Source organism: Canis lupus, chromosome 33, assembly GCF_003254725.2.
Source record: "Canis lupus dingo isolate Sandy chromosome 33, ASM325472v2, whole genome shotgun sequence".
In the NCBI taxonomy this organism is placed as follows: Eukaryota; Metazoa; Chordata; class Mammalia; order Carnivora; family Canidae; genus Canis; species Canis lupus.
Genome location: NC_064275.1, coordinates 7,598,862 through 7,622,982, shown reverse-complemented (window position 1 = coordinate 7,622,982; position 24,121 = coordinate 7,598,862). Strand labels below are relative to the sequence as shown.

Genomic DNA, 24,121 nt, shown 5'->3' with positions numbered 1-24,121 from the left:
CCAATTGTCAGTGGATTAAATATGACAGGTCCCAAATGTGATTTTAAAAAAACCAGGCTCAAACTAATTATACAAACTTATTACATCAAGTCCTCAGCTCTAAAATGAATACCAGGTTTTGCCAAAATAAAGTCAATTGTAGAATTATTGAAATGATAAACTCTACTCACTCATGGAGGTGAAATGGCATGTTTATTATCAGAGGAAGATTCGTTTGAATAATTAAAAGACCGTGCAGTCAGTAAAAATGAGTATTACAGAAGTATATTCCTGTCAAGGAAAGTTCAGGTTACAAAACAGCACTTAAGATCTAACTCTGTCTTTGTAATCTGGCATACTTATCATACCCAGGAAAAATATCTGGGAAGAGACATTAAAAATCTTTACAGAAGTTGGCACTGTGTATTAGATAACAGGTAATTTTTAAAACAAGTTTTATCTCTTTTTGCAACTTTTAGTTTTGTTAACTAAAACAAATGTGTGTTATTTGTATAATTTTAATGTTAACAAGTCCATGCAGGGATTATTATTGGGGTAGGTGAGAAGGAGGTGAAAATATGCCAGGCAGCGGAATAGTAAATGTGCTAGCAGCCTGGGAGGAAGTGCAATAAAGGAATAATTTGGGAAACAGAACTACAGTAAGTGTAAGCGGCATACTTCTCAGGATGTTCCTGCCAATAGAGTCAATTAGACCCACTTGCTTTGTTTTCATTTAGCTTTTGGCTAAAGAATAGAATTCATAACAATTGCCTTTTTTGTTTGCTTTTTTAAGAGAAGTAAGTTTTTATATCCTTGTCTCACAAATAAATCTGGCTGAGTTGGTCGCAATAACAATTGATTTTAATAACACACCTGATGTTTGTGGGAGGGACCTGTATTAATTGCACTCCATTTAAGCTGTAATCTATTTGTAAAATACCTTCCATTTCTTTTTTTAAAAAACAGCATTTTTTTCCTACTCAAAACAAATTTTGCTCTGAGCATTTTACTTGAGTTGCTAGTCGCTAAGTGCATGTGAAACGAGATTTCTACCATGTGGATATATTTTAGAACCGTCCAAGATTTACATTTTTGCCTTATTCATTTCTCAAAAACTGTGTGTGTGTGTGTGTGTGTGTGTGTGTGTGTGTGTAGCTTAGTGGAGGAAAATATTTTAGATTTGCTTTTAAAACAATGATAGATATTTTAATGTGGCCTATAGGGACCCCTTCTGTCCTTCGAAGCATCACTATGCGCCCCTTGCCCCATTACACCCCAGCAGCACTGACCTTCTTTAGTGCCTCTAAATGCATCAATTACTGTTTCTCTGTCCTCACTCCAGATGTACACAGACACTTTGGCTGACTAATTCGTATCCACCCTTTTTATATTTGTCACTTCCTTGGTTCATAGGAGTTGTGGACCTCTGGAAGGGCTAGGCATCTTTGTACTGCCACGCTGGATTTTTATTCTAGTATCCCTTTTGTCTGTTTCTGGTACCAATAAGCTGCCTTGTCAGGTACTTTTTTTCTTTTTTCTCAGCTTCAGAGCTGCTGCTACCTAACAGTTTACTATCTCAACTTCAACTTACTTTGGTCCTTGATTCTGTTTCCTGGCCTCTTTCCTCTACCTCTCTTACAACCAAATGTATTTGTCCCACACTAGGGAATAGTGTGACCAGTGGGAATTGACGTATTCCCATTTTCAGTGTCTAGAGAATAATCTCCTGTGCATAGTACTTGGAATACTCAAAGGACAATCTCAGTTCTTCATCTCCCAATTTAGAATTTGGAATGGAGTGGGAGTAATTCAATACAGCTCTGAAGTTCTAAATACAAGAAAAGAAAAAAAAAGTCACATAAAAAAGAGTTATGAGGAAGACTTTTCTTTTTATTTCTATAATTTTAAGTCAAGAAGATTTTATCCTCAAATAGTTCACTTGGTTAGATTTTATTAACATTTTATAAATATTATAAAACTCTATTTTAAGTGCCTAGACTTAAACTTGAGTAACATCTACCATGCAGACTGGGATATTTTAATAATGTCAGACTGGAATTTTCAAGCCATGTTGTCTTTTTCTCACCTAGAAAATGCTACATGAATCACGAACTAACAGAAAGGTTAACAATGAGACATATTTTAATAGTACTGGAAAACATTTTAGAAATTCAAAATGTTTTAACTCTGAATTTGAATTTACTGAAAAAGAAACAATGACAAATATAAAAATAATGATACATCCAAGTCACTATAGTTTACCGGGTTCTTCTGATTACGTAGAGAAATAGCTGTCACTTGGTTCACAAGGCCAGAGTTTATATCTAATTTCACTTTGATTTTACGTGTAAATAATAATAAAGTCAATTTCTCCAGAACTGGTTTTCTGGTGAACAAATATTTGCAACTTGGTATAGGGTTAAAAAATTTTTTAAATGTAAATGACTAGGGACTGAGAAGACAACTCATTTTATCCTGTATCATAGTCATTGCTAAGAATGTCAATTGACCGTCTTATTATTTTGCAAAAAGCAAAATGCATTTGAGATAAATGGAGTTGCTATATCTTAAATAGTTATTGTAACAAGGTAAGTGGTGTTGTTTCATTAATGACTAAGGATAGAAATCTCAGCTTTATTAAAGTTATTGATTTTATTATATAACATATTTAGTGATAAAGCAATATAGCTCATTTTCTGGATGTTTACAACTTCATGTTGTCCTCAAGCAAGAGTAATAGTTATAATCTTGAAAATTCATAAACTGCTGAATTTATTTTCCATTTTTATATTAAAATTTTAAACATAGTTACCATACCACCCAGCCATTTTACACCTAGGTATTTATCCAAGAAAAATGAAAACATATGTCCACACAAATACTGTAGGATTATTGATAATCACAGTATCATTCATAATAACCCCAAAGTGGAAACAATCCAACTATTCCTCAGCTTAGGAAATAGATAAACGAAACGTGATACACAAAATGAAATGCCATCAGGCAATCAAAAGGAATGAATAAATGATATGCCATGGATGGATGGATAAATCTCATAAACATCATATCACATGAAAGAAGCCAGACACAAAGACCACATGCTGTATAAATCCATTTATATCAAATTACCAGAAAAGCAGAAAGCAGACCAATGGCTGCCTGGAGCTGAGGTGGGAGCTAAGGATATGCCTGTTGACTACAAATGGATACAGGAGAATATTTTAGAGTGATGGAAATGTTCTCAAACTGGATTGTGGTAGATTTAGTAAACTCAAAAAGTTTGCCAAAAATTACTGAATTTTAAAAACTCACCTACAGTAGGTGAATTTTATGGTGTGTGATTCTATATAACTCACAAAAGCTGTTGAAAAAATGTTAATGACAGTCACATACATTCTTTCCTCATGTCTATAAAGTATTTTTCATATTTGAGGTAAATTTTGGTAGTTCTGTAAAAAATATTATCTGGAAATTATTAAGATAGTGTTTCTATAAACAAATTCATTTTCTAATTTTTTTCCTGTATTTGAATAGGAAGATAATGATTCTGTCTGGATGATGTAATAGAGCTATCCTTGAATATGAGATTAAATATGGATTAGGGATTCTCCAATTCATTCTACGGAGGAGAAAAGAGCCTCAGAAAGGACAGGTGACTGAGGTCAAACACAATGAAAGGCTAGGTTGATGCCAGAACCCCTCTGTTTCTTCTAGGATATATTAAAAAGAGAAGAATTAATATGGGGTCATTTAGCAAGTGGCCCTTCCTAGAGCCTTGTAAGTCTCATGACCTACTCTGCCTTGTTCTGAGGACACTGATCAAACTGTCATGATGGTTTAGCCATTTTCATCTAGCTTACGGAAGGCTTTTGATGCATGAAATCTCAAGATAAGCAGCTGTATATCATCAGCACTGGGTATTTATTAACCGAACAAACTACAATTCTTGAAGATTTCAAATGTCTAAACAGTGATGGCGAATGAAACCATTTGTTCTAGCTATCTCTCTTGTTTTTATTTGTCAGACTGCAAAAATAAATGAGTAAAAGCTAGATTTATTTAAGAAAGTTTTGTTAGTGCTTGACAGTTTTTTATAATAAGGGCAAATTTTCATTTTTATCAAGGGTATTTCTGGGACAATGTTTTTACAAATGTAAATATGGAATCTTCTATGTGGAGGATTTCTTATAGTGCTGGTGGAAATTGTGCATTTTCTTCTTTGTCCTATAAAGTAGCACTTTGATAAACTTGATTTCTACTTGGTTAGTGGAATTTAATGTATGTTGAAATTGGAGTTATTGAGAGCAGGAAAAAAAGAGCATTGGTCCTTTTGGAAAATTGAATAATCTAAATGACTGTTTTTTGGTACCAGACCGTTTTGAGATTGTTAGGATGAGCTACTTTTAAATGACACGTTTAAACTTAACACTTTTGTATCAGTGAAAATCACTCTGACACAGGAAAGTCAATATTACACTTTATTGTCAAAGGAGGCTTGTTACTCCCACCTGGTGTTCCATTAGCTAGGAGTAAAAGGGAAAGATATCCAAGATCTTGAGTATCAGTGACCAGTATTTAGCATTCTGGTGAAGATGAAATCATTATATAGTTTTGTCTGCATTTACTATTAATCATTGATCTGAGTCTTAAAAGTTAAACATATATTATAAATGACAGAGTGTATAGTTTTATTTTCCTGGCAAGTGGTAGAAGGTAAATAAATATCTGGAAAGAAAAAATATATTTTCCCTTTGTTCTCAGAGAAAATTTTATTACAACTTAATCAACATTTTAAAATATACTAAATCAAGAGAGGTTGATACTCTGAAGACACAGGAATATGTAAAAATGTTGATTTTAATAATTATCTGAATAGCACTCAGTAAAAATAAGAGCAAAACTACTAATGCATCCAATAAAACTGATAAATCTCCAAAACATTATGGGTGTGCAAGAATCCTTACATAAGTGTGCGTATCATATGATTCAATTTCACTGAGGTCTAGAACAGATAAAAATAATCTATGGTTTAGTAAAAATCAGAACAGAAGTTGTTTCTGGGAGGATGGGGTGGAAATGGACATGAGGTAAAGATAATGTAAATCTTGTCTAGGTTTGGATTTCATACACATGGCATTTGGAAAAATCAGCCTTGTGGAGTTAAAGTTTAGATATTTTCTTATACACAATTTTATCTCAAAAGAAAAATGTACTGAATTCTAGTTAATGATATACTCACTGAAGTGTTGAGGAGTGAAGAATATGGAAATAGATTTTGAAATCCATTTACAAATAAGATGGGCTGATGGATGGGTAGAGAGGTAGATAAATATGATGAAAAAGATACAGTAAGATTTACATTATTGTCTCTGTGGTGGCTCTATGGCTGTGCACTGCACAATTCTTGCAACATTTCTGTTTGAAATTTTTTATAATGAAATGTTAGCTCATCGTAGTTCTAAGTCTTTAAATAGATTTGGGTAAAGTCTTATAACTGATGCTAGAAGTCAGAGAAACTTTCCAAATATTATTAAATATTTTACATTAGGAGTCTCCAGAATTTATGATTCTAGAAAACTCTAATTCACAGTTTGTTCACAGATCAAAATATATGTAAAATTCTCATGATGGGAAATTTAACAGCGTGATAGCTGAGGGTTTTTTTTCTCTGAAACTGTATCTGTAAATCTCTTTCAAAAGAAATTGGGCCCATGAATTATATTTTTTGATGCACTGAATTTTAAAGGGTCATAGTTCTCAAACCTGAGTAATGCGTTGGAATTACTGTTTGGGGTGGAGGCAGCAATCTGTATTTTAGCAAAGTTTCTGATTCAAGATGTAGAGAGTGAAGTCTGAGAATTTGTACTTCTAGCAAGTTCCCAGGTGAGGCTGATGCCGTTTTGGAGGGCCAATTCTTTGAAGCATACTGGCATGGAGTCTATCCTACCTTTCATCAGAAGCACCAATTGCTATCACTCCTTACTTTACATAGCAAGAAGATGTAAGCAGATCAACTCCAGGCTTTTTGTGGAAAAATCAGAAAAAGAAGAAAAAAATGAGTTTTATTAAGTCTCTTAGCCTGTTTGATTTCTTTTTAATTTTATATATATTTAAAATAATAAGAATATATCAATTATCTAAAGTGGTAGGAAAAGTATTACAAAGTAGACTTTGAGATCTACTTCCCTACTTGCATTTGGCATATTTTCATGGAATAAAAACATTTTTTGTGACTAGTTTAGCAAAGCTAAGGGGACACTTTCTTTGTACAGCCTTTATCCCTCTTCCATCAGATTTAGAGTTTCTCTGTTGTAGCCACATTGTACTAACTGTACAAATTTGCTGCACTGAAATCATAGACTTACCCATTTGTTTAATTTACTAGACAGCATAATCTTTGTGATGTGATCATATTTGAATTGGTATCATTAATGCCTAGTATCTAGTAGTGAGTGAATAGATAAAATGAAAAGCAGATGCATGAATATACACATTTCCCGTGGCAGATACAGAATTTATTTAGATGTTGTTTGTCGTAAACCATGTCACTGCCCCCCTTTCCAAATAGCAAATATGTGGCTATTGGTTGCAGGTGGTTGGCCCCTTCAACATGCTTCAGACTTTAAAGGGTGATTTTAGGAGAATTAGATTGAGGGTGTGTATGCAAGTGACAACAGGATGAGATTTTGCCCTAAGAATGAAAGGCTGTTGACTTAAAGGTAGTCTATGAAAAGTAACTTCCCTGCTTGGCTGTTGGTTGGGTTACAAAGTAGGTAAGGATATTGCTCCTTTGGTAAAACTCTTAGTCCTGCCAAGTGGTGCTGAAATGTCAACATTGGCAGGTTTCAATCTGTCTCATTCAGTCATCCAAAGTCACCAGACGGTGAAGTATTGGCCTGAGGAATCAGGGCACTGGGAATTGTGACCAAGGTGGAAACTGTGGTTGTTTTTGCTGAAATGGAACTCACTTATACAAACAGCTGGGCAAACAGATATAAAGTGCTCCATTAAGGAAGAAAACAAGAAAACATTTTCCCTCTCAGATTTCTAGCAAGATGCCATTTCTTTCTAAATTCAGTAGCAAATATTCTCCAGGTATTTGGTGACCATAATAACCTAATAAAAAGTTTACTAGTTGACACCTGGGAGTTAAGGCTCAATGGGAATTGTTTGGGTGTGGCTCTATCAAGGGAGCTCTTCAGGTGAGCTGGGACTTTTTATTTCCTGCACTCTGAAAGTATGTGTTGCATGCAGGAACATGTCTTCCAGTAGCAAATTCCCCACAAGGCATTGGAGAGAGAACAGGCTGTTCTGCTTGCACTGGAGCAGAGATCACAAAATGTTGTAGGTTGAGCTTCCTGTTCACATTGATCATGTATGTGTAAAGTCAAGTTCTGAGTTTCTTTGAAAGTTCCCATTCCCACAGGCTGGCAGCTGTTCATGTAGCTCATGGGACTTTACCACAGCTTTTTTCTGTGCTTTTTAAAAAATGACATTTTTTTTCTGTAGATTTCTAAAAGTTTTGCTTTACCTTATCTAAACTATTTTCATCAGGATTTTCCCCTTACATATTTAGATTTGAGTTAATGAAACACAAGTAGGGATGCCTTCTGTTCATCTCTAAATCTGGGTGCTATTAATTGATTGCCTGAATGCCCTAGATCTCTTCATTTGTTCTTATTTAGATTTCTGATTCATCACCTGACTTGTGAATATTGAGCAAAGTAATTTCATTTGTATATTAGAGAGCAGAATGTCCAAGATGTTTGTGGCTGAGCCCCTGTCCTCCTTACACAAAGCATCCCAACACCCATATCCCTTATTACCAGTGTCAGCAGAATCAAGAGGCAGGGAAGATAGAAAATCTTCTATCTTTTGATAGAAATCAAAAGCATGAAGTAGGAAGAGTGGGAAGGAGCAGCTTGAGGCCTATGGGAAGAGTTTAGAGGCTTTCAAGTTAGTTACCCTTATCAAATCACCCATTTTTGTAAGCAGCAACTATTTCTGCATGGTCTTTGTGAGTGTGGGTAATGTATAGGGCCATAAATAAAAGTTGGTTTGAATAATGCCATTTAGAGATTTGCAATGCACAACACAACTGTCAGTGGCCTCCCTGTTTCTGGAAGACATGTTGTAAAGCTGCTATACGTTGATTGCACACTAGCTCTTTGCAAGCTCTCGTTAATTATCCACTGAGCCTTGGTAAAACTTCATTCCCAAAGAGTTGGGAAGAGAGTGATAGAGAATCTGTGGGTTTTTGAGAAGGAATTCCATTCTGGAAGCCAGAGATTCAGGATACCATGAGATATATGGGATTGATGATAGATGGAATACAATAAATTGAAATCGTAAAAGGATTTGTCTAGTAAGTACTTTGTGAGTGCTTTTAATTATAATTCTGCTTATCCACCACCACCACAAAGCCATTTCATTCCCTCTACCTGTCTTGTCTGGCATGCCATCATGTCACTGCAGAATGGGCGATGCCTTCCTTTATCTTCATAACCACCTTGCACAGATTCTCTTCTAATGGAATATTCTACAAGCATCTTGCTATTATAGCACTGCTGGAAGTAGTTTTTATAATGTCTAATTGTATTTAGTTGATGGAAACAATCTTTATTTTCCTTAAAATATTTAACTAAAACTGTCAAGCTTTTTCGGCTATGGAAAGTTTCCACTCATATCACTGGCTTTCAGTTTGTTGTTTTTGGTAAGAAAAGCCATGCTATAGACGACAGACAACACATTTCTATTTAAGGATCAGAAACAATTGAAGATTATTGTATAATTGACTTTGGCCACTCCCTTCACAGTGTGGCTGCCACAGGAAAATCAATGAAACTCCATATGGGTTTTTTTTTTTTTCCCTTCTAACATATTTTCTTGGATCATGATACCAGGACAGGGAGTCATTTGAGTACCTTGCCTATTATAGGATCTCTTTTGGGCTCTCTAGGAATTAAAGCAAATGTTAAATTATTGCCAAGTCCTATGTTAAAATTATGGTTTGTATAACTTAGCATTACAGTTCAATTACATATAATCTCTGCCATCAAATATGGTTTTTGGAAGCTTTTGAACGTGTTGTCAGACAGTAATTGCCCTGTTTAATATGTAAACTGAAGATGTGATCATAAAAGCATTGGAATGTTTTCTACTTGCAGTGTATTGTGTAAGAAGAATATAGAATACATTTGAAACTTTGAACTGTCAGTTCTGGGAAGATAATGTCTAAAAAGGACTTGCTGATTTTATATATGAACCATCGGTTGAATGTGTAATAATCTTAGGCACTATTAAAACTCTTGCAAAGTGCTGTAATGGCAAGACAATTGAATGATCTTCCTTTAGAGGAATGTCTTCCATCTCTGAGAAAGGCCTACTACTCAGATGAGGAAAGTCATGCTCATGCTACAGAGGCATGATATCTTGCCAGACGAGAGTTTCAACCATGTTGAATTACATAAGTAATTTGTTTTGTTTTATTGCTGAGTCCTATCCCATTGTATGAATAAACCGTAATGTGTTTATCCATTTGACCATTGATGGCCATTCGGGCTGTTTCCAGTTTGGTGTTGCTTTGAATTATCTGCATACAAGTCTTAGTATAGTGTTATTTTTCCTTTTTTTGCTAAAAAAAAAAAAGAAAGAAAAAAAAACTATGAATAAAATTAATAGGTTATTTGGTAGTTGTCCAACAGTTTTCACAAGTGGTTATACCACTTAACATTCACATTCAAAATGTACGAGGGCTCCAGTTTTTCTAAATACTGCCTAACGGTTGTTATTGACTATCTTAATTTTATCCATTTTTGAGTGTGTAGTATCTGTGATTTTTAACTTGCCTTTCCCTAAAGACTAATTATGTTGACCAGGAGATGGTAAACTAGAACCTGGTGAACAAATCCAGCCAACTGACAATTTTTACAAGTAAAGTCGACCTTTGAGCAATATGGGTTTGAACCGCACTGGTCCACTTATAAACAGATCCTTTTGATAAATACAGTAAATGTATCTTATATGTGAATGTATCTTCTCTTCCTTATAATCTTAATGTTTTCTTTTCTCTGGCTAACTTTACTGTAAGAATACAAATACAGAATATACTGTAAGAATATAAATATAGAAAACAAAATATGAGTTAGTTGACTACTTATGTTATCAGTAAAGCTTCCAGTCAGCAGTAGACTTTTAGTGGTTAAGTTTTAGGGAGTCAAAAGTTATATGCATATTTTTTACTGTGTAGTGGGTCAATACCTCTAACCCCCATATTGTTCAAAGGTCAACTATATAGTTTTACTGAAACACAGACATGTCCCTTGGCTTATATAATGTTTGTAGCTACTTTTGTGCTCCAATGGCAGAGTTGAATAGTTGTGGTAGAGAACATCTGGTCTACAAAGCCTAAAATATTTAATATTTGACCCCTTATGGAGAACATCTGATGATACTGCTGTTGAGCATGTGCTTATGGTTATCACATATCTTTTTTAGTGAGGAATCTTTTTAAATCTTTTTCCCTTTTTTAAAAAATATTTTATCTCCTTATTTAGTAGAAAGAATTCTTTTAAACATTCTGAATATAAGTTTTTAAATAGATATATGTGTTGGGAATACTTTCTCCCAATCTGTAGTTTGGCTTTTATCTCTCTTGTTCTTTTCAAGTTCAAAACTTTAAAAAACTTGATCCAATGCGGAGAAAGGGGAACCTTCATGTACTGTTGGGAATGCAAACTGGTGGAGCCACTCTGGAAAACAGTACAAAAATTCCTCAAAAAGTTAAAAATAGAACTACCCTACAACTCAGCAATTGTACTACTAGGTATTTACCCAAAGGATACAAAAATGCAGATTTGAAGGGGTAGGTGTACCCTGAAGTTTATAGAAGCATTATCAACATTAGCCAAACTATGGAAAGAGCCCTAGTATCCATCAACTGATGAATGATAAAGAAGACGTAGTATTTATATATAATGGAATACTACTCAGCCATCAAAAAGAATTGCCATTTGCAGTGACATGGATGGAACTAGAGTATATTATGCTAAGTGAAATAAGTCAGAGAAAGACAAATGCCATATAACTTCACTCATGTAGAATTTAAGAAACAGAACAGATGAGCATAGGGGAAAGGAAAGAAAAATAAAATGAGATAAAAACAGAGAGAGAGGCAAACCATAAGAGACTCTTGACTACAGAGAACAAACTGAGGGTTTCTGAGGAGGAAGTGGGTGGGGGGATGAGCTAAGTGGGTGATGGGCATTAAGGAGGGCACTTACTGTGATGAGCACTGGATGTTAAAGGTAAGTGTTGGAGCATTAAATTCTCCTGAAACCAATATTATACTATATTTTAACTAACTTGAATTTAAATAAAAACTTAAAAATGAATTAGATCAAATTTTAAATTATTTTTTACCAGTTTTTTTAAATCTATGCTTTATCAGTTTTTAAAATCTATGCTGTCATATCTGAACTGATGGGAATTAATTACTTTGATATCTTAGAAAATTTGACTTTGTATGAAAAAAGTGACTAAGTTTAGGGGATGGCGGTATAAATGGAATGGGTGTTTAAAAAGGGAAACATTACGGATAATAATAATAATGTTTATTCTTTTAGTCCTGAAAGAATTAAGTCATTATTTTATTGACATCAGTATTATAGCTATTATTTTACTTAATATCTCGTAAATTAATGCTGATCTGGTTTATTCCTAAATTTGCTATTTAGAGTATTTCTGATGTCTTCTATAGTGTTTTGTACTGAGAGCACATAAACCAATGATTGCTGCTACACAAATAGATACTTTTTACTTTTAAAAAAAGAGCTTTAGTATCAGTTTTCTCTTGAAGCGATTTTATCAACTTGACCAACTACATACCAAACTTTAGGCCACATTCTGAAATATTTTGGAAAGTATAAAAACCTTAGAAAGGTTTTTCACTGATTTTAATGCCACAGGTCATGTATTTACTTTTAAAAATTAAAAGAGAATTAATTCTAATTTGATTCTGAAAGATTTTTTTCTGTTAGTATTTTAGGACACCCTTTTGAACTATTTAGAGATACGCTAGGATATTACAAAAAGAGGATTAGAAACAACTGTCCTAGGTCCAGGGTTCTACTTTACCAATGTGCAATCTTCTTCTCAGCCATAATGGTGGTGTTTTCCTGGAATATTTACATTCTTTGTCTCACAATTGATTGGCATAGACTTTATTTCTCATACGAGATATACAATAAAACGCTTTTCCAATACTCTAATTACTCTGTACTTCTGGGCTATTCTGGGTAACATATCTGCCATTTTACTTATAAATGTTTTCCTAGCTAAGCTCATATCATGTTATATTGTCTTTCTATTAATTCTACCTTATATCATTCACCGGAGGCTTTCACATTAACATTGAAAGGTCACTGCCATCACATGACTAGTGTTCCAAACCATTAAACTAGAATTACTCAGAATGAAGAATAACTAACTTATGAAAAATTAAAAATTCTTATAAGATGCATAGAGATATACCCTACAATATTGGGGGAAATTGTCCAGTAGTATAAAATTGAATACTAGTCCAAACATTCATTTGAACAAATGATTGACAAACTTAATCAGATGAAAGAGCAAAAATTGCTTGAACTTTTTGCTGAGCACTGAAGACCAATGGTGTAATAACTGAGTGGCTGAAGTGGTGTAGAGAAGACAAACCAAAGATAGAGGGAATCCATCCTGAGTGACAATATAAGCATAGGTGAAAGTGCATTGCAGGATGTGAGAAGATTATACTGGCCCAAAAGAAATAAGATATGTTGAGAAGTAACAAAGGAAGTAATGTGTGCCAGGATAATGAAAGGGCTTGAATTTCTAGCTTCAAATAAGGAACTGGGATGAGAGTCTCAAAATAATTAAGTTTGTGATCCTGCTTTGAGTTAAGATTTGTCTGCGTGCATCTCTCTTTCTCAGAAATTTTAAAAGTTTAGCTCCAGAGGGGAGTATGATTTAGGAATTTTGGAGAAAATAGGTCAGCTAAATGCCAACTCATTCAAAAAGTTACAGGATATTGATGTATTTACTGACATAAATTATTAGCCAAAGGGAGAAAGACTGGAGTCATGAAAATTCCCATGCAGAGGAAATGAGAACACTTCCACCTTTGTTGGTCAGTAATTCTGTTTACAGCCTTCCTTTTCCTCACTCGGTACAGCCATCCTTTCCACTTTCCAAGTGGAAGAGTAATGTGGTACATTAGGCCAAAGTCTATGAGCAAAGGTCTAATTTGATGATGCTTAGTCAAATATGAGCACAACCTAAGTACATCAAGATTCCTTATTCTCTGCTTCCTAACAAGGGGTTGGAAACAGGCCAGCTGTGTTTTGATTTACTGTGGGACCTAATAACCATCTAAGGTAGTGGATTATGCCCTTGACCTAAATTTGTTCCATTCCACTGAGCAGGATAGAGTTATTCTAGGGTTAATCTAGGTACATAACTAAGATGGGAAAATTGGCTTGGACAAAAGCTATGTTATAGCTGAAGTATAAATCCCCTCCTCAAAATCTAGTGAAGGTAGGACAAAACATCACTGGTGAGCATCAATTTGAGCATTACTGTCTGGGGGTTAGCCACTCCTTTACTCCACTGGGAAATGATGATGTTCTCCATAAAAACAGAGCGGGAAGTGCAGCTTGGTGAGAAACTGAGATCCAGTTTTGACCTTGCACTTAACTTGCAGAGTGACAAGAAGACTGGGTGCCCTCAAATGCATTGTTTATGCTATGAGAGAATTACACTAGATGAATCTTCTTTGGACTTGGATAAGCCCCCCAGTATCTCTGGGCTTCAATTCTGCCACAAATGTGGGAATAGCAATTTGATAATCTAGAACTTTATAGAAATCTCATCAAATTCTTGAAGTACGAAGACCTGTGTACATACCTGGAAATAGTAGTATGGGCTGCTGAGGTAAGAGAGTGCTTCCTACAACCTGGTATCCAAGAAGAGGCTATCTGTATTTCTCTATTTTTGCAAAGGCCTATTGGAATTCATTTATGTAGCTATTTTGAGTAAGTCCAGGATAATTTTAACTGGAATGGTACATTTTAATGTGATAACTTTGGAAGCCATACTGTTCAGAGGTGTTGACTGGTATTAATGCAATATAAGTCTTCATAAGAAATTGAATGTGGATTACTAAATTAATAAATGCAATCTTTCCGATGGGCAAACTATTTTAAAATTATTAAATCTCTGTGGGATAAAGGAAGAAAATAATTGAGATCTACAATCTTGTATCTAAAGTCCTTGGGGTCAGACATGTTTTAGAATTCAGAAAATCTTTGAATTTTAGAAATGTACTAGGTTGCCTAGACTAGATATTAAGGCGCCTCTTCAGTGGGGCCTTAATTAAACATATTAATATGTTGATTAATATTAATTATAATTAATTATTAATATGTTAATTAATATTAATATTAATTATGTTAATTAATATTCCTACAATTAAACATGTGAATAGTTACACAAAATAGTTACACTATTCAGTGGGAGTTGAGAAAGATTTAGTGGCCTCATTATGGTTCAGATTGGGTTTTATTACCAAATTAGTTTAATATGAATTTATACAAAATCTTACAAAGCCATTTTGGATTTCTGTATTGTGGCTAAAAGGTTATGAATGGGTTTTACTAAGTAACCAATTATTGAGCAATTACTATGTGCCTGCTTTAAGACCGTGCCATTTGCACTAATCTTTGTAAACAATCCATCAAAGTGGACATCGTTATCTAGTATTCATAACTTACAAATCAAGAAATTCAGGGTTGAATATGTTCAGGGACTCACCAGAGGCCCATTGATGATTAAGTTGCAGAGTTGGCTTTTGAAGTCTGCTCCTTCTGGTCCCAAAGACAAAAGACAATGTTGTTTACTCACTGCTTGCTCAAGACTTCTGGTTGGTGTGGTAATCTGCCGCTGTTGCCTACATAGTTAATTAAATTTTCAAGGCTTTTTTTTTTTTTTTTTTTTTTTTTTTTTTAAGTTTTCTCTTGTCACGCTGCACAATCTCTCTGGGAAAGTTCATCCAGTGATTATTTAGAAACTGATGACATCCAGATGGATCTGTGTTCTATTTCTGAGCATCACCCTTGATTATTCAACCTCCTGTGGGTCATCTCCATGTAGTTTTCTCACTGACCCTGCAGGACCCAAATAGACCTAAAGATCTTTCTCCTCCAACCATCAACTCTTTCAGAGTTCCCTATTCTCCCTAAAATGACCCCCCCACATCCATGTCCCTTTGTTTCCAGCTCTGTATATAAATTACTAAATCTTGTGGGGATACAGCTGGAGGGCAGCATTGATGAGGCTGGGGGGTTTCAAAGTACAGTAGTTAAATTTACTAATAAGAAATTTCAGATCCTTTGAACATTCACAAACAGTGTATAAAAGGAAGGTTCTGACTCTTGTGGATAAATAAAAGAGCCTTCAATCCCATCCACCTGCTCAATAATAAACTACCAAATACTAAGCCCTAAGATTTTACTTTTGTGTTCTAGACTGCTTTAGTCTATATTATTTAATTTAGATAGCTTTATTTGATCTATGTTACTTAGTTTGGATTTTTGGATCTCAAAATTACCCGTGTTTTAGCTGTTTGGGTGTATGTGCTGGAAAATCGAGTAGCCAAGTAGGTAGCATGCCTTCTAGTAACAATACCTCTAGCAACTAACCTTCACTTCCAGTTTGCCCTGGGATGCTAAAGTGGCAAAATAACAGCCCTGCATTTTTTGTTTCCATCTTTAGGTAAAAGGCCAAGCCTGAAAGTCCACATCAATACCACGAGTGACTCCATCCTCTTGAAGTTCCTACGTCCAAATCCAAATGTAAAACTAGAAGGTTTTCTCCTAGGATATGGTAGCAACTTGTCACCAAATCAGTACTTCCCTCTTCCAGCAGAAGGCAAATTCACGGAGGCTGTGGTCGGTAAGAGGTTTGGGTTTCGGGCATGGGAAGAAAAGAGGTAATGGGTGCCACACGGACTGTAAATCATGAAGGCAAGCACCCTTTCTTCTACATCTTCTACATCTCAGCCAAACCAAATGCCAAAATTACAAACCATCTACATAATTGTTGTGGCCTATAGAGCATAGGTCCTTACATGAAAAAATACAGAATGTGAATTCTTTGTGTGCTGCAGAAATACTCACCTTCATTGCCACTATACCCACAATCCTTGACCATAGAACTTAAATTGCACAAGGGAATAAATAGGCCCAAACGCCTGGTTTAGATCTCTGTAACATTACCTGTTTATTTGGATTAATGTTTCTCCCTGTTTTGTCTTTACACTCTTCTGGGGGAAAATAACAGCTATAGCTTTCTGGGCATCTCTTCATGAGAAGCTGCCTTTATTTTTTTTTTTTTTTTATTTTTTTTTTTTTTTGAGAAGCTGCCTTTAAAAAAGGGAAGAAAGAGAAGAAAATTTAAATTTTTTTTAATTTAAAAAGATTAAAAAAGATTAAGAGCTTTTACAGGTATCATAAAATTTTACATTTTTTTTGAAAATGTTTTAGTCCCATTAGCAATGTAGTTTGAGGGTGTAAGCATCTTTAAGCCTCATTCAGAAAAATTATTTCCAAATAAAACCTTTTTTTTAAAGCATAACTTTTTTTTTTAAAGGGGAATCATGTATTATGAATGCCTTCAAAACTTTCTGAACAGTCTCAGAGGAGATTTGTATTTTGCTCCATTGCTAGGATTATTGCTAAAGGGCCGTGCCATGAGATTCCCATGTGTAACCCTGTCACATGAACTATCGTAGATCAGATCTGGCATTCATGCATATATGCAGGGAACACTGAAGATAAATATATTTTTCCCTGCAGCCCCTTGTTCCTCAAAGAGAGGTCTGTTATACTTTAAAATCAGACAGGGGAGTGACATTATTAATTATATATGTCTAGACTGGATTTTACCTAAGATAATTGTGTTAAAGCAAACACATAGTTTGTTGCCAAAAAATGTGATAATTAAGCACTTTTGACAAATGTTATAATACTAACCCTGACCATATAAACTGAAAAGAATTTAAAATTTTGCAAATATTCCCCCACCACATTCACTCTTGACTACAAAAAGTACTTGGATGCTGCATACTTGCCCCATGTACCAACAGGCCTATTGCTCCTTTATTGAGCATTAGAAGTAGTATTTTATTTACGATATTTTTTCCCCTTGGTTATTTAGATTATTTGGTCAATTGTAAACTTCCTTTCCCTAAGAGGTGAAAGATGAAATCAGATTGCTAGTAAAACACATGTACAAAAAAGTAAAGAAAATTTCTGATATAAATGGACCAAGCTTATCAGTAGCTGAATGATGAGGGATAATCAAATGGATTCAGTACATGTTTATTTATTTACTGTGGCTGTCCTTTAAACTTTTTTTTTTATTAAGGAAAGTTCAAACATTTAAGGAGAGAAAATATTACAATGACCCTCCTGTTTCATCATGCAACTTGAATATATATCACGGTTTTGCTGATCCTGTTCTATGTACTCTTCACATGCACAATTTTTTTATTAGGGGATTTTTAAAATTTATTTTTATTTTTTTTATTAGGGGATTTTTAAAGCATAACTGGTTATCATATTTTTAAATCTGTGAACCCTTCAGTATGATAAATATTTTGAGTAATGTCATGCCTTTATCATATTATAATAATAATTGTATGATATCATTGAGTACTAAGTCCATATTTAAATTCCTCTGCTGATCTTAAAAATGCCTTCTTGGAGTTCTTTTTTGAATCAGGATCCAAACAAAGTCTACATGTTACATTTGGTTGTTATGTCTCTTAAGTAACTTTTATCCTATAACAATCCTCTCTCTCCTCCCTTTTTAAATGTCACTGATTGTCTCAAGTTCTTGGCTTATACATCCTGGTCTACATTTGCATTTAACTAGTTGTTTGCATTCTGTAATTTTTGACTGGTCCGTCTGTCTTGTATTTTTTCCCATGGAAAAAAAATAGATTTGGAAGCTGTGTTAAATTTGGATTCAGCTTCTTGGGAGAAAGAAGACTTTATAGATGGCATTGTGTATTTCCTAACAACTCACAAAAAGAAGCACATAAATGGCTGGTGTCATACTTTGTGATGTTAAGGCTGTTCGGTGTGTTTAGGTGGTCTCACACTCATCCCTCCACTATAAAATTTGCCATCAAATTTTCACTTAATCAGCAATAAATGGGAAAAGTATTGCCCAGATCCATTATTATGGCAATTTTACTTCTAGATACATTCTGGATATAATCTGTCTGAAATTCTACAGTAAAGAATGTATTTTTAAAAAATTTTCCTTACAGAGTTTTGGGAAGGACAGGATAGCTTCTCATTGTAATCTATTGGTGTTCTGATAATCTCCAGTGATAACCTATAATAATGTTTTATGATCAATAAGAGTGCATTGACTTTTATATATTTAATGAGGTTTAATCAATATATTATTTATCCAACCTTTATGAGTCTTCTCATTGTCTAGCGTGCATAGGGTTGGCTGTTCACCTTGGTTTACTATTAAACTGTGAATTTCTTGAAGTCAGGGTTTATGTTATTCTTTGGTTAATCATAGCAGAATGATTTACATTGAGTAGATAGGCAGTAAATAATTGTGGCACTGAATTGAATAAACTCAAATCTGTGTCAAATATTTGGGCTGGAGGAGGCCAGGAGAGATTGTCTGGTCTGAGCCCTTGTCATCAGGCAAGAATATATCTTAGCCATCCAGGGTAGGTAAAATATATCACTGTGTATCTTAAAGATCTCTAGGGACAAAGATTCCAAAACTTCTCCTGGAAGGCTATTCCAAGTAGCCTTTTAAAAATTCTTACCTCATCCTTTAGAAAAATGAGTTCTTTTATAATTTCCTTTCTCTTCTAGTATTCTACTGGAAGCGGAAAAAAAATTCCTTTCACATTTTTCCTTTCCATCTTTCTTTATGCCAAAGAATCTGTGTGCTTCTACTTTTATTACTTCAAAATGGACTTACGTTTCCAAATTAAATGTGATTCTTTGGTTGCTTCAGTTTATTATTTGCAGTCTTTCTTAATGACTGTTTTGTATTAAACAGTCCTAAACTCCTATCTGGTTAGTTTTTGGTTGCTGCTATAACAAATTACCACGGATTTGGTGGCTTAAGACATCACACATTTATTATCAAAAAAAAAAAAAGACATCACACATTTATTTTCTTACAGTTCTGTATGTCAGAAGCCCAGCCTGGCTCTCTCTGGGCTAAAATCAAAGTGTGGGTTCTCTCCTGGAGGCTCTGAGGGAAAAATCTGTTTCCTTGATTTCTGCAGCTTCTAGAGACTGCCACATTCCCCTTCCACCTTCAAGCCAACAACAGTGAGTCAAGTGTTTCTCATTCCACATGTCTTTGAATTCATCTTCTGCTTCCCTCTTCTACTTTGAAAGATCCTCGTGATTATATTGAGGCCAGCTGGATAATCCAGGTTGTTCTCCCTGTTTTAAGTCAACTAATTAGCAACCTTATTTATATCTGTAACCTTAATTCTCTTTGTCATGTACCAAACATATTTACGGGTCCTGGGAATTAGGATTTGGGCAGTCTTGGAGGGACCATTTTTCTGCCTGCTACAAACTATACACACTTGAAATTTGTGTCTCTATTCTTTCTGCCACCAGTTGACTGTATGATTATTCTCAACTCTGTTCATCTGTAACAGCAATAAAGTCTATTTTTCACAGATGTGCTGTGGGTGCATTGTGAATTCATGATTACCAAGTGATGAGTTGAAATCCCTTGAGTGCAAGCAGCTCTACAATAACAAAGAATCATTCCTTTGTGAAAAGAGCATCACTTACAGCCTCTCCTTTTACTCTTTTCTGTAATAAGAAGTTTTAGTAAACTAATAGTTTTCAGTTGCACTGAACTAGACCCAAATGGAGTAACTCATTTTCATCTTCCAGCCACTATTAAGTGCCACAATTGGACACACACTTCACTTGTTTGATGTGTTTCAAAGATTCTACTGTTGAGATGAGAAGCTGTGGATCATTCAGAAATAAGTTAGCATTTAGTGACCAGTGGACTAAAACTCTCATACAGAATAATCTGCTATAAATATTTCTATATTTCTTTTAATACTGGTTTATCTATTATTGAAAGAGGCATTTTCAAAACTTACATACTGGTCTTATATGTAAAACTAAATAATAAAATATTCCCTTTTGCTATTTTGAAAAATATAATTTGTATAGAACTGTAAAAAAATGTATTTCAGCAAAATCTTCTAAGATTTTAGATTAATTGGAACAGTAAAAAAAAAAAAGTATTATCCTAGGTGACTATGAATAGCCATTAACAACCATGAGAGCCTTGCAATGATGTGATAAAACATGATTCATATTTAGTAGATCTAGGATCCTGTATCCTCTTTTTAAAACCCATACCATGAATGTTCTCATTTCTGGTTTACTCATTCAGGCAATGCTTTGTCATTTATAAGTTCAGCTGCTAGTAATTTTGCAAATATTCAATAAAGTAAAACGTGAGATTTTTTTGACATTGAATCTTTATCGACTCCTACTTTATGATGTTCCCTTGACTGCTAAAGCTACTTTAATCGGTATCACCTGGGAGGGAAAGAGTTGTCCACCAATTATGTCGTGCAAGGTAAGGAGTTATTTTAGTATCCTTACTGCAAGAAAAGCTTGAATTCAAAATAAATCATATAGTCATCACTTCCATGGATTCTGACTAAAGAATTAGTCTTCTAACAAGGTGTTAGCACTCAAAGGGATTTAAGAGGACAAATTTCTTGTCCTGTTAGTCACAACTGCTAACCCTTATACTCACTGCGCTTATAGGGCAGACTTCTCACCTGTAGCCAGGGGCTCCTCAGCTGCTCTCCCCAGTTGCCATCTTGCTGCTAGCCCTGGAGAGTGATTTCTGAGCTTGCTAGGAAAGTACTAACAGTACTAACTGCTAGGAAAGTACTAACAGTACTAACTGCTCGGTATATGGTCTACACTGGATGGAGCCTGGCCTAGAATGTTGTCGTGCATTCTAGGACAGATCCACCTCCACCCAGAGAAGCAGTATGATGTGGGGAAACAGCATGTATGTACTTTTGAGCCAAACGGATCTGGGTTCAAATTCCATACAACAATCTATGGTGGAGTAGTTCTAGGTAAGTCCTATAAGTTCTCTGTTTCATTTTTTTAATATAAAATACAGAATAATCTTTCATTGGTGTTGTGAAGATTATGGATAAATTATATAAGGCAGCTAATATAAACCCTAGTACAGAACAGTGGGCTTTATAAATTTTGTCAGTTACTTTCTTAACATGCCAAATGGTCTTGGATAATTTTAACCTTCCTGAGCTTTGTCTCAATTGCTAATAGTAACTGGGCTCAATCACCACTAAAGTTCTGGTCTGCTCAGACTTAGTGCAAGGTTGAAAACCTTGGTCTAAGTGGTAGCCCTGTGGTTTTGTTTTCTGTTTTGTTTTATTGGTGGGGTGGGGGGCAGTCAGGAAAATTATAGAAGTATATTGCTTTAGCAAAGCTGTCAGTAACTAAAAGAAGTAACCAAACTCCTCGCTTTGTCGTACCTTACAAATGTTGTCTTAGAAGGGACAACTCCCAAAATAGATTAAGAAACTAAAGAAGCCAGAAACTTTTAAGACTATGACACAGCACCTTTGGTGCACTCACTTCTTGCCTGTAGTTGTGATCACCTTTTAATAATTAAGGGGAATTTCCTGTTTGGTGCCCTCTGCTGAATAGAGCCTTCACGTGACTCCTGGAATTCCATAGCTGTGGCCTTGAAAGCAGAATGGGATGATCCTGAAAAGATACAACTGAAAGGATTTGTCATCACTAAATTTTACTTTTCCACTCTCTTACTCTAGTGAAGCAATTTTTAGCAAGAGCATAGTAAACATTTTGACATATTCTACTCAATATAGGTCAAAATAAAAGCACGACACTCAAGCAGTTACTAGACTGAGGGTAATTTTATCTCAGCAAGTTCAGATCAAAACTTTTAAGATTTTATTTATTCATGAGAGACACAGAAAGAGGCAGAGGCACAGGCAGAGGGAGAAGCAGGCTCCATGCAGGGAGCCCAACATGGGACTCGATCCCAGGTCTCCAGGATCAGGCCCTGGGCTGCAGGCGGCACTAAATCGCTGAGCCACCTGGCTGCCCTCAGATCAAAATTTAATCATCAGTTTTTTATTCTGAAATTTCTCACTGTCTTTTATTTAACAGGGGAAAATCGATTATAAAAATTTGAATAAAGTTAGTTATAATGATCCAGAGCAATATATATAGCATGGTTAAGATACTACTTATATTCCTGTAGATTATGAATACTCCCCTATACGTTTGTGACTTTTTTTAATTTAGGTATAATTAATGTATTAGGTTCAGGTGTAAAACAGTGATTTGGTGTTTTATATAGTGAGAAATTATCACAATAAGTCTAGTTAATATCTGTCATACAGTTACAAAAATATTCTTTTCCTTAGAATTTTTAAGGTCTCTCTCAACAACTTTGAAATATGCAGTACATTGTTAACTATAGTCACCATGCTGTACGGTATATTCCCATGACTTGTTACAACTGGAAGTTTATTGTATCTTTTGATCCCTTTTACTCATTTGGTCTCCCTTGGTCCCCCCAGCAGCCACCAATCCATTCTCTAAATCTATGAGCTTGGTTTTGTTTTTGTTTGCTTTAGATATATCTAAACATATAAATGATACCATTTAGTATTTGTTTTTCCTGTGTTACTTACTTCACTTTGCATAATGCCTTCAAGGTCCATCCAGGTTGCTGCAAATGGCAAAATTTCACTCCTTTTTTATGGCTGAATAATATTCTTATGAGAGAAGGTGTGTTTCCATTCACTGATGCACATTTAGATTGTTGCCGTGTTTTGGCTATTGTAAATAATGCTGCAGTGAGCATGGGGATGCATATATCTTTTTGAGTTAGTGTTTTCATTTTCTTCAGATAAATATCGAGAAGTGGAATTGTTGGATTACATGGTAGCTCTATTTTTAATGTTTGAGGAATCTCCATCCTATTTTGCATAGCAACTGCATCGATTACATTCTTGCCAACTGTGCATGAGGGTTCTTTTTTCTCCGCATCCTCACCAACACTTATTTCTTGCCCTTTTGATGCCAGCCATCCTGACTGTTGTGAGGTGATTTCTCATTATAGTATGGAATTTCATTCCCCTGATGATTGGTGATACTTAACGTCTATTCATATGTCTCTTGGCCTTCTGTATGTCTTTTTTTGAAAAATATCTATTCAAGTCTTCTATCCATTTTTAAATGGATTGTCTGTTTTTGCTGCTGAGTTATTTATATATTTTGGTTATTAACCCCTTATCAGATACATGACTTACAAATATTTCTCTCATTTAGTAGCTTGTCCTTTCATTTTGTTGACGGTTTCCTCCGCTGTACAGAAGCTTTTTAGTTTGAGGTAGTCCATCTGTTTATTTTTGTTTTTGTTGTCTTTGCTTTTGACATCAAATCCAAAAAATTGTTGCCAAGACAAATGTCAGAGTTTACTGCCTATCTTTACTGCTAGTTGTATGGTTTCAGGGCTCATGTTCAAGTCTTTAATCCATTTGAGTTAATTTTTGTGAGATAGTGATCAAATTTCATCCTTTTGGATGTGGCTATCCCATATCCAAAAACCCAGTTTTCCCAACACCACTTGTTGAAGAAACTGTCCCTTCCCTACTGTGTATTCTTGACTCCCTTGTCATAAATTGTGTATGTGTGGGTTTATTTTGGGGCTGTGATTCTGTTCCACTGATCTTATGTCTGTGTGTTTATGCAAATACCATACCGTTTTGCTTACTATAACTTTGTAATGCAACAAGGGTACATGAAACAAGGGTACATGATACTTCCAGCTTTGTTTTTCTTAAGATTGCTTTAGCTATTTGAGGTCTTCTGTGGTTCTACACAAATTTTACAATTGTTCAACCCCCTCTACACGTTCTACCCTTAATTTTTACATTTGTATAGAAAGAAGAAAGATGCTTTTCTTTTTTCTTTCATCATTGCAAACTTTAGAA

The 24,121-nt window shown here is 34.9% G+C and overlaps 1 protein-coding gene across 41 annotated transcripts in view; it reads left to right on the top strand.

The window, feature by feature from the left end:
• Window positions 1–24,121, top strand: part of LOC112640164 (ABI family member 3 binding protein) — a 234,307-nt gene that overhangs the window by 43,893 nt on the left and 166,293 nt on the right. For all 41 annotated transcript variants that reach the window (XM_035709991.2, XM_035709990.2, XM_035709972.2 and 38 more), the window contains exon 2: window positions 15,787–15,966. In XM_035709991.2, the coding sequence (XP_035565884.1) occupies window positions 15,787–15,966 (180 nt within the window). The remainder of the gene's footprint in view (window positions 1–15,786; window positions 15,967–24,121) is intronic.